Below are 12,955 nucleotides of genomic sequence, written 5' to 3' on the forward strand. Positions count from 1 at the left end.
AGAGATGGGTCTATAGTTGTTAGGATCCGATGTAGCTCCGTTTTTAAAAATTGGGGAGACAAAAGCTTTGCGCCATTGATTAGGTAAAGCCTTTGATGTAAAACTACCCTCAAAAATATATGAAAGAGGAAAACATAAAACATGAGCTAACTTTTTAAGAATTGCATTAGGTAGACCATCAGGACCAAACGAAGTACTTGGATTAATTCCCATTAGGGTTTTATACACTGACTCCACGGAAAAAAAAACCGTGTCAATACTTATTGGATCATTAACATAGGTGGCAATATTAGGCAAATAGCAATTATCGTCCGTAAAAACACTTCCAAAGTGATTATTAAACACGTTAGCAATTTCTATATTACTGGAAGTGACCTTGTTGTTGTTATTTTTGTCTATTAGATGGTGGTGCTTATTAAGGATGTTCATTTTATTATTAACATATTTATAAAACTTGCTAATATTATATCCTTCTACTAGGTTAAATTCAATTTTCAATTGGTAATTAGATAAGATTAGTTTGCAATTCCTGGCATTCTGTTTGTAAGCTGATTTGTTATAAATGGTTTTATTATTTGTCCATCTTTTCCATAATAATACTTTGCGGCTTAAGATTTTTTTAATGTATTTTGGGTATTGATTACTCATTTTGTTATAATATTTTTTCCTAATAGGTACAAATTCATTAATACCAGTACCAAAAAGCCTTAGGAAAATGCTCCAGTAATCCTCAATTGTACAGGCACAAGAAAACTCGAAATCCTAATTTATTTTTGATAAATATAACTCAAGGCTCTTAAAATCAGCATTAGAAAAATCGTAGAAAGATTCTGGTTTATTTTCCCACTGGTTGAAATTGTTCGTATTTATAGAAAATTGGACTGTGTTATGGTCGCTAGTGCTAAAAGGACACTCAACAGATATATCACTTATAAGAGAACTGTTATTCAAAAAAACAAGATCAAGAAAATTCATATTGCGCGTGGGTTCTTTAACAAATTGGTGCAAACCGAGTTCGTTTACCAAATTTAAGAATATACTATGACACTTTTCGTTTGGTGAGACATAGCTAGGCCAATCCATTTTAGGTAAGTTGAAGTCACCAACAATAATAATCTGCGACACCGAGTAACATAAATTATAAATAATTAAAATCATCAATTCAAGATAAGCAACATCTGTTATTGTATAGAAAGGTGGACGATAGCAAGTTATTAGACAGAGTTTCTGAGATCCAAAAATCATATCAACACAGATGATATCAATATCAGTATCTGTTTGCTTAATCTGTACTTGTTCTACTTTAATGTCATTTCTACAGTAAATTGCGACTCCTCCGCCAATTTTAATACGGTCTTTGCGATAAATTGAGTAATCTTTAGGACATAAAATAGCGTTAGAAAGTTTATTATTGAAAAATGTCTCACACACACAGATTACAGCCGGTTTTGTAGCCTCGGCATATAAATAAAACTCATGAAGTTTATTGGCAAGGCTTCTTGCATTAAAAAGAGAAAAGAAAATTTTTTATTTGAATTTTTTTGTAAAGAAAGGCTGTCATTGTTATTGAAATTAATTTGTTTGTTAGCAATATTTTTTCGACTAATTTTTTTATTTTTAACTTTTTTGCTTATTTGATAAATCGAGTTATTTTTGGACGAAAATTTATTGTTAATTGACATATAGTTAAAACCAACAGAAGTTAATGATTCGTAACAGTTCAGATTTGATTTCCTGTTATTTGAAACTAATTGCAACTTGACGATTTTAACAACTCTGTCGTTACGTATTCCATAATAATAAACCAAATGTTGTGCATTTTCTAAATTTAGTTTTTTGCACTTATCTCTTAATAATTTGGCATTATACCTTTCGGCTTCAGTTAAGTCAGAGTTGATAAATACATTGCTAAACCTGCTTGAACTTTTTAAAATTTTCGCAGCTTTTAAATAAGAATTTTGTTCTTTTTTATTATTAAGGACGACAACAAACGGTGGTTCTTTATCAGATTTAGATTTAAGCTTTATAATTTGTTTAGGTTCAATATTTGAGTTGATTGAACTAAACATATCTAGGATTAATTTTTTATCTTCCTCTTTAGCATTTGCAGTATCCAAAACTTTTGATGCAGTTATGCCAAAAATTATTACGTTGTTTTCCCTTTTTTCCTTTTCTTTTATTATACAATTAAATTCACAATAAAAGATACAATAAATGCATTTTTTATCATATGACATTAAAAAGTATGATGACTTTTAGAACCATTAAAACAGAATATATACATATATATATATATGTATATATACATGTATATATATATGTGTGTATATATATATATATATATACATATATATATATATATATATATATATATATATATATATATATATATATATATATATATATATATATATATATATATATATATATATATTATGTGTGTGTGTGTGCAGGGCCTATTCTAGGAAAAAGTTTGGTTTTTTAAGCAAAAAAAAACAATATTTGCCGTTAAAAAAAAAAAAAAAGTCCTCAAATTTTAATTTGGGTGGCGCCCAAATACGATCAGCGCTGTCAAAAATGGTCTAGAATTAGTAATTAGTTTTTAGTAACTCTGTAATGTTTTGTATCATATCATAAATAGATTAGAAACACATTAGTCAGCATACGTTGTTTTTCTGATATTTATTTAAGCATTGTAACATTTTGTAATAGGTATATATATTTCTGCATAAATAATATTTCACAGAGTATTTATAAATATAAATTTATATAAACTAAATGTGCAGCCCACCAACAGCAGACAGTGGGCTATAACAGCCTGAGCTTAGCCTGTCAAATAAAACCTTAAATTTATAGACTGATTTTGATGTTTTAATTTCATTCAGTAGATTGTTCCACTCCTTAAAATACTGTTTTAAAAAAAATAATGTTGAATGTCTGAGTTTTTGATAATCTCTCACACAAAATTTCTTCTAATATTTCCTGTTAAAGGTGAGTTCTACTCTACTATTTCTAAATGATTTTCCAGCTTAAACATTTGGATCAGATCTCCGTGATTTCTTCTTATTTCCAGCGTTGTTAGATTAAGTCTATTTATTCGCTCTTTATACGAAAGATTTTTCATACAACTTTTGTAGCTCTTTGCTGAACTTGTTCAATTTTAAAGATATCTCCTAGATGTGGTCTCCATGCCATCCATCCATCTTTGGATATAGAAATACTTTTTATACTTTTTAGTAGTTTAGCTAGGAAAACTGTTAAAAAGAATGTTGTATTTGACCAAATTTTTTTAACTCTAGTTTAAGTCTAGTTTTAACTCTATTTTTGTTTCTTCCTAATTCTATTTATAAAAAAAATTCATTTGTTACTCCTCTTCTTTGTAAATTTTTTTTTCTAATTTGAGAAGTTACACTGGCTCTAAGCAGATAGTTATTAGAAAAGGTTTTTGTAATTAAAACTTAAATGAATGAGTTCAATACTTTTGATTAAATTGTTTTTGTGTTACATAATTGAACAAATTTTTTAAACTATTTATAAAAAAAAAAATTATTTTAGTTATAAAATGTTATTAAATGTGTAATATATATATATATATACTTTAGTTATTAAATATTTATCTATTACTTTCACAATAAGTCAGTTGTATTTTACATTTTAAGTTAAAACACAACTTTAAAAAAATTTTGTATTAAAAAAATTTGTTTTAAGAGTAGTTTGCATAGGTTGAATTTTATTTTTAAATTGTTTTAAATTTTATATTTTATTTTTAAATTGTTTTCCGTTAAAAATGTAAAACTTGAATAGCTTTTTAAAAAGTTCTTTGTTGTTTTTTACATTTTTTAAAATACGGTTCTTAATGAAATTTTTATATTGGTCATTTGAACTTATCGAGTTTATTTGCCAAAACATTTCACAAAAATGTAATAATGAATAAACAATTTTTTGCTTTTTTTTTTTTATATTCTTATATAAATACATAATACTTATTAAAGTGATATTTTATTTTAAATACACTAAATGCTTTTTTACTATTTTTGTTTATGTAAGTAAAATACAACTCAACCAAAAAAACATTAAATTCAGTAAAACATTAAATTTTGCTGTTTTAAAAAAATATAATTGTATTTTGCACAGACATTGCTTTGCCAGTGCAAACTGTCTTACACAGGTGTGAAGTTATGCGCAGGCAATTGTCTGCCATTCCTGCAGAGGCGTATATATATATATATATATATATATATATATATATATATATATATATATATATGTATATATATATATGTATATATATATATATATATATGTATTTATATATGTATATATATATATATGTATATATATATATATGTATATATATATATATGTATTTATATATGTATATATATATATGTATATATATATGTATATATATATATATATATATATATGTATATATATATGTATATATATATATGTATATATATATATATGTATATATAATATATATATATATATATATATATATATATATATATATATATATATATATATATATATATATATATGTATATATATAATATATATATATATATATATATATATATATATATATATATATATATATATATATATATATACAACTTTGCAATGGTGACAAATGTCATTGCTATATATATGCATGTATGTATAAAATGTCATCTTAATATTGTATAGAATTTAAACAACTATGCTACAAAGTTAGGTAATAATAATTACCTGGGTAAATAAATACTTACCTAAAAAATAATTAACTGGGTAAACAAATGCGAAAAAAGTTTCAAAGTGTTTTTTCTTTTTTAAACTTTTTAATTTCAACTTATATTTTTTCATGAAATTGTCAGTTTGTCCTCAACAGCTATTTTTACAATCTAAAGTTAATAAAAAAGTTTTTATGTTAAGGAAATAAAATAATAAAACCACCAAGTTTTGAAACATCTATAACACACAATTCAAAACTAGTAAATTATTTGCTAAATAAGTCTCTGTATATATTAAAAACTGTGACTTTACATCAAACCCTACTGGAAAATATTTTATTAAATTACCAGGGTTTAATTGATATTTTTTTCTTTTGTTTATGTTCAATAAACCTTATTTCTTGTACATTAATATATTTTTGTAAATATTGATTGAATAGGATAATTTTCAATTAAGTATTCTTTTTTTAAAGAAAAACTTTAACTGTAAATAAATGTAAATGTTTTTTTTTTTTAAAGATTTAAAACAAAAACATTAACATTATTACTTAGATAGTTCAGATTTGCTATTCATTATATCACATTTATTATTCACCACTTCATATTTAAAATTCCCCCCCCCCCCTCAAATCACATTTATTACTCATGACATTTATCATATTTATCCTTCTTCATGTCACAATTTTCATTCATCACATATTTATCATTCATCATCTCACATTTGTCATTCATTGTTTCGCATTTGTCATTCATCATATCATATTTATTATTCATCATTTTTTACTTTAAATTTATTGTTTATCACCTTATATTCATTCATCACTTCATTAGAAAGAATAATTTTAAAATATATGCAAATTGCTTTTAGGAATTAAAAGAGTTATCTGATTTTGTTGAATTTAAAAAGTTCCCACGAATTCCTTTGCATGAAATATTTTCTGCTGCAGGAGATGATCTTTTGGACTTACTCAATCAGCTATTTCTTTATAATCCACTCAAGAGGATAACTGCATCTCAGGTAATTTTGAAATTATTTTCTTTTTGATGTAAAATTGCTTAAAAATTTAAAAATAAATTTTTAAATATACCAAGTTTTAAGTAAATTTCAAAATAAAAAAGAAGAAAACTTACGAAATTTATAAAATTCATTCTCAGTTTGTTATTTATAACCAGCAGTAAGCAACCTGTAATACCGGTTAGTAATAAATAAATAACTAATAACAATTTAACTTGATATATTATCTGAAAAATATAAAATACAAATTCATCTATATATAGGGCTGCCATTGTCCCGGTTTTTCTGCTGAAGAACGCTATAAAAGTTTTGATTAGTTTAGCATTGGGCTCTCCTCCGTAAAAATCCGGACAATGGCACCCCTATCTATAAAAACTAATCTTTTTGCTTTGCTTGCTTTTATTTGTCTTGTCATTTGGTAACTTAAGTTATTAGGTTCTTTTTAATAACAGCAAGCGCCATAGAAGCAAAGCCAAGTACAACTAACCGATACCTAAGAAAATAAAAAAAAATCATCTAAAACTACAAAAGCATTATTTTACATATTTATTATTGTGTTTTAGATTAAGTAAGTTTATTAATAGAGCAGAGTATTTTTTTTTGTGTGTTCATGAATTAGTGATTCGTAAAACATTTCTTAAACATGGTCATTATTAACTATGGTATCAAAAAATACATAAGAGCTATGTAATAACAGAGAGTACCAATAATGCTCCCCTTTATTAATAAACTTTCCTTAAACAGAGAGGACACAGACTGTGTTTTAAAGACACTGTGTTAAAAAAAAGTTACAATAAATTGTTATAATCATAAATTAAGTTATTTTTTTTAATGACAATCACAAAAAAATATATATTAGCACAAAATAGCTATATCACAATTAACCATTAAAAAAAGGCTTTTTAATATTACCACTAATTACCACTTTTTAATAACATTAAAAAGCATTTTTATAAAAAAGGATAAAGATATGTAGCTTAACAAATTCTACACACTAAAAATTAAAGGTAGAAATTATTAGTCAAGGTAGGATATGTGATACCCTTAGTAAGGATACCCTTAGTAAGGTATAATTTTCTACCTTGTAAGGTAGAAAATTATACCTGTAAGTTAAAAAATTGTATGACAAATAATTGTTTTTAATATAATTTTCTACCTTAAAAGGTAGAAAATTATATCTTTCTAAGGGTATATCACATATCCTACCCTAAGGTAGAAATTTCTACCTTTTTTTTTTAGTGTGTAGTACTTAGGGCTTCAGGAAAGTTTGCACAACCTCTCAATGAACTATTACAAATAAATGTATTTTTTATTTTATTTTATAAAATGTTCAAAATATTCACCACTATTATTTATGCATTGTTGCATCCTTTTCAACCTTTTCTTCTCAAATGTTTTTCTATAGTCTTCAATAGGTATGCCAAAAGTATCTTTGTAATTTGTCTTTTTTGACTTTCAACATCTGTATGATTGTCAAGATGAGTTTTGATGCGGTCAAATAGCCAAAAATCTGATGATTTTTGTCTATTTGACCGCAGTCTGGGGAGTAAGGTGTGTGGCAAACTATATTGAATCCAGCTTGATCTAGGAAAGTTTTCACTGGTTTTGTAGCATGAGGTCTAGCATTGTTATGAAGAAATTTCTTTTGTACCTAAGGTAGGTCTTTGCTTGTTTATTTTTTCTATAATTTACTTCAAGCAGTTTTCAATTTTTAGATGTTATAGTCTTACCTTTTTCCAAATAATCAATATGAACCTGTTGTCTTAAAGAAGATAGAATACATGTTTTTTGTTTCAAAATGGGCCTGTCGTACTACTGTTCTAGGAGATTCACCTTCAGCTACCCAGCTGGCATTAAATGACTTGTGTCCAATCTGTTTTAAGGTAAACCACGGTTCATCACCAGTAAAAACATCACACAATCACCATTTACCTTCTTCAAATTTTGCTAAATTTTCACGACAGGTTTCAACTCTTTCCTTTCGATTTTTTTCTGTTAATTTGTAGGGTATCCAATGTGATGATAATTTTCTTAGCCCTAGTGAGTCATGTATGATTTCTCCTAATGTATATAGGTTATAGATGATTACTCCATAATATCGTCAAAAGTTGAATGAGGATTATCTTCAATTATTTGCCGAACTAACTCGATATTTGCAGATGTATGGGTGGTAATTGGGCGTCCAGAGCGTGGGTCATCTTCTAAACACACTCTCCTCTTCCATTATCAAATAAAGCGGCCCATTTGGCAACTGTTTTATATTTTGGTGCTTGGTCCTTATAAACTTTTTCGAGTTTGGTGGATATCTCAGTTAATGGAAATCCAAGCAGAGCACGAGTTTTAATATATGTTCTATATTCAAGTTTATTCATTTTATAGATTTTTTTTTTAAAGTACTTTTACTAAAATTGAAATAATTTCTTAAACTTTTTAATTTTTAATTATAGCCATAGCATTTTCAAAGTTTTTTTTAAGACTTCCTAAGTAAATAGAAAAATATAATGCACCCTGGCCTAACATTATGATTGTTACCAAGGTTGCTTACATCCTTATGTAAGGCATCATATTGCATGTTTCTCAGTTTGCTTTGGTTATTTCTATGAAAGCAAGACACTGCACTTCAATTTGCATCAGGAGCATATTGCTGAAATAGTTTCTTGCCATAAATTATTGAACAGAAGTTTTGTCTTACTGAAGGTCCATAATTGTAAAACTTGATTTCTAACCAATGTTGCATGTTCAGGATTGCGCCCCAATTATGCCATCTCTTGGGGAAAAAAAGGCAAATAAACTGTATAATCTAAGTTAGGGATTGTCCATAAATTACACAACGCAAAACCTATTTAAAAAATATAAGTAGGAGATTATTTTGCTCGTTTTCGCTGGATTTAAAAGGTTGCTTATATACTTGATTTAATTTAAGACTCTGCAAGGGAAAACTTTTAATCCTTTGTTTTTTGTCTATAAGTTTAATTTCACGCTACATAATTTATGGACGATCCCTTATTCTCAATATAACTACTAAATTACCTTTTGGTTAAATAACTTCCCTGGAAGTAAGTGGAACACCCATTTTCTCCAATATATACAACTGCAACTTCACTAACTATAGTTTGCAAATAAAACATTAAATTATGTAAGTAAAGTTGATTGCTATGTTATTGCTTTCTAAAATTTACTGCTCAAAGTGGGTCAGAGATATACAGTTGATAATGTTGGGGGAATATCTTGATCTGTTCTAAGACTACCTACACAATGAAACACTTGACCACATATTTTAAAACATGGCGGCCTATGATTCATAGGTTAAACCACATTATCAATAAATAAAGGCATTATAAGTTCTAACATATTAAAAAATAATGATAAAAAATATTCTTTCATTTATGTGATAATTACTTTCAACATGCCTAACCATGATGTTGTAATTTAGGTATAAATTAATTTCTTCTTGCCAAGCAGCATTTCTTAAATTTTGACGACGATTAATTTTAGCTTGCCTAGTTCTAATCATTTCACTAAAGTATCAATTATTTTTAAGTTGGTAGTATTTCTTCTAATAACTTATCTAAGCCTAATGTCATCCATTTCAATTTCACTATTATCAATAAACATATTAACAGTAGTATTACTACTGTTGTAACAAATAAATGCAAAAGAATCTTAAGAGTTATGATTTTTTCTATAAAATTAATTACTATTATTTTAAGTGAACATAAAACAAACAACTTTGATAAATTCCCGTTATTTAAAAGAAAAAAAAAAAGGAAAGAAAAGAAACGGAATAAAAATAACAAAATATTAATAATCTAAAATGGTGAAAACATATCTAAATAAAATAAAATAATATTGTTCAAGAAAAATCAACAAAAACATGCAATCCTAATAACAAAGATATTATTTGGTAATAAAAACAAAAACACAATGTTGAATCTTACTTTTTTTCTTATCTATAAAACCATTTTATTTAACTATATAACACTATTTAAAAGAGCTAAATCAAAAAAAAAAAAAAAAAAAAATCAAATGCAATTACTTTAGAATAAATATGATACATAAACATTTACAATTTAACTCATTAGTTTAACCACTGCCATTGAATTCAAAAATTAAAATAGTTTTATTATTCAAAACAACAATTTCTAAAATAAATGCCTATAACAATTTAATTTAAGATTATTATATATATATATATATATATATATATATATATATATATATATATATATATATATATATATATATATATATATATATATATATATATATATATATAAGTATATATAATTTACAAGATAGTATGAAAAAAAAAAAATACAAACTGTTTATGAAATCAACTTAAATTTATCTAATATATAAAACAACATTAATTAGTATCAATTATTTTTAATGTAACAAAGAATTCAGACTACAACGCACAACATAGTTAATAAAAATAAAGCAATGTCATTCAATATATTTTTATCTAAAATAATAAAAAAGATAAAACCATGTAAGAACCAATTTAAAAATTTCTAATAAATATATAATAAGATACCTTAAAAAGAAGCATAATGCAACATTTTTTTGACAACTTCCAGCAGATTTTTATAAATAAAATTTTTACAAATAAAGTATACTGAAATATAGGCAAATTTAAAAGAAAACTAAAAATAGGCTATAAAAGTTAGAAAAATAAAAACAGCCAACAACAATCAAACGATTATTTAAATTTTTATTGTTAAACTAAACAATAGACAACATCAATTCTTCTTGAAACTTATCAGCTCTAATTTGGTTGGACCGTGTGTAGATATAATAAAATATAGAACCACGTATAGAAAAGCCTAGAAACTACTTTAAAATGCCCTAAGACAACTACTATTAACTATTAAATTAGCCTATTAATATTAAGGTAATTTAGCTTTGGCTTCTTCTTTTTAAATTTATAACTTTTTATCATTTTTGCTGTATATAATTAACACTATTTTAATTAACAAATTAGTTGTGGGCATTCAAATAGTATATAAACTTCAAAAATGCAAGAATTTTAATTCAAAAATTTTAATTGTAAAAATAGATTTTGTTTTAAAAAACTTATTAAGGAGAGGAGGGGGTTTAAAGTTACTTAGTCATAACTTGTGGATGTAATAAAAACTTTTGGATGAAATTTGATATCTGTTGCTTTTGATCTATTTAAAGAATGAAATGTATGTGTATATATATATATATATATATATATATATATATATATATATATATATATATATATATATATATATATATATATATATATACACACACATATATACATACATATATATATATATATACACACACATATACACATATATATATACATATATATACACATATATACATATATATATATATATACATATATATATATATATATATATATATATATATATATATATATATATATATATATATATAAATATATAAGTGTATATATATAAATAAATATATATATATATATATATATATATATATATATATATATATATATTATATATATATATATATATATATATATATATATATGTATATATATATATATATATACACATATGAATATGCAATAAAAAAATAATAGTTTTATAACAGTAATAATTTTCATTTTTTTAGGCTCTCAAACATCCATATTTTTCAAATCGTCCTGCACCAACACCTTGTGAATTGCTTCCTCAACCAGGAAAAAAATTAGCTGGTGATGAGGAAGTCAAATCGATCAGTATTTCACTTAAGAGAAAATTAAATGATTCTTCAGATCATGGTTAGTTGTTGACTAAGTTTTTAACAAAGTAGATTTTAACTTACACAAACAGTGTTTAGTTAAAGCGACGCATAGTATTTAACAGAAGCAGTTTTCTTTTGACGCACTGTATTTAGCAAAATCAGTTTTTTTTTAAACTCAGTTTCTATATAACAGAAGCAGCTTCTTTTATAGTCTTAGTTTTCTTCTAACACAGATTGTTTGAGTTTAATGCAAGCAGTCATCTAACACACATATTTTGTATATAGCACAAATCTTTTAAACACAAATAGTTTTTTTTCACTCACTAGACATTTAAATTTGGTTTAGTATTGTTTAAGATTTAATTTTTTTTTATAGATATTACTGCGAAAAAGTTGATTTTCTAAAGTTTCTGAGAAACTTACCAATGATGAACGGCAAAGATTACCAATGATGAACCACTAAATGTTTAACAATGTTGAACCACCAAATGCTAAAAAATAATGTATAGCCAAGTTCTTAAAACCAATAGACCACCAAGTGCTTTAAGATGATGTTATAGGAAACACTTAATGCTTCACAACAATAACCTATCAATTGTATTTCCAAGCACTTGTGAACTTTCCAAGAATTTATGAACATTATTTTTAAGTTCAAGTTAGACTTTAATATGAAAACCCAAAAAAATTAAATAAAAATTGAATATGAAAAAATAGAAATTATTTAATTATAAAAGTAAAGTATTTTTTCAGTTTAAAAAAAAATATATTTACATTATTTTCATTATGTTCAGATATTTAAATCAATTTAAAAAGTTTTAAAAAAAGTTGATATAGTTGATCAATATTGAATATTTTCCTAATATAAAAAATATAATTATTATTCATAGATTTTTTTTATTAAAAATAGTTTACACATATATCATATGCAGAAGTAGTGTAGTGGTAGAGTGCTTCATTTGTGAATAAGAGATACATAGATTAAATTCTGCCACATTCTTGATAGCATCATGCTTAACAGTTTCTCTTAGTCTCAAGGAAATGAAAACCCAATAAAAGAAACCGTAAATTGTAAAAAAAAAAAAAAGACAAGATTTAAGATGTCAACAATCAGCTGTCAGTAAGTGTGCTTAAAACCGTAATACCAGTCACAACATAAACTAATACTAATACTAAAATTAAAAACTTGACTGAAAAATCAATCCAATTAAAAACAGCTATAATTTTTTTGTCTGTTTAATAAGAAACAAATATTGTTAAATTTTAATAATATCAATAAATATTATTAATAATAATAAAATTTATTAATAAGCAAATACTTAACAAATCGAACTGCATTCTTATATTACACATTATGCACAAAATCAAAATTCGAACAAAACACAATTAAAAATATGAACATTGGTTGCATAATGGAAATTTAGAAAAAGAGAAAAGGATGGTTGCACTAGCATAAAACTTTTTATTTATAAAATATCCGTAACCTATC

General features: G+C 24.7%; 1 protein-coding gene across 1 annotated transcript in view; it reads left to right on the plus strand.

Moving 5' to 3' along the window:
- LOC100197655 (cyclin-dependent kinase 7) overlaps nt 1-12,558 on the plus strand; it is a 28,125-nt gene extending 15,567 nt beyond the window's left edge. Inside the window, exons 10-12 of the mRNA XM_065816825.1 lie at nt 5,584-5,733; nt 11,359-11,506; nt 11,846-12,558. Of these exons, the coding sequence (XP_065672897.1) occupies nt 5,584-5,733; nt 11,359-11,506; nt 11,846-11,874 (327 nt within the window). The 3' untranslated portion in view covers nt 11,875-12,558. The remainder of the gene's footprint in view (nt 1-5,583; nt 5,734-11,358; nt 11,507-11,845) is intronic.
- The last annotated feature ends 397 nt before the right edge of the window (nt 12,559-12,955 follow it).

This window comes from Hydra vulgaris, chromosome 13 (assembly GCF_038396675.1).
Source record: "Hydra vulgaris chromosome 13, alternate assembly HydraT2T_AEP".
NCBI lineage: Eukaryota > Metazoa > Cnidaria > Hydrozoa > Anthoathecata > Hydridae > Hydra > Hydra vulgaris.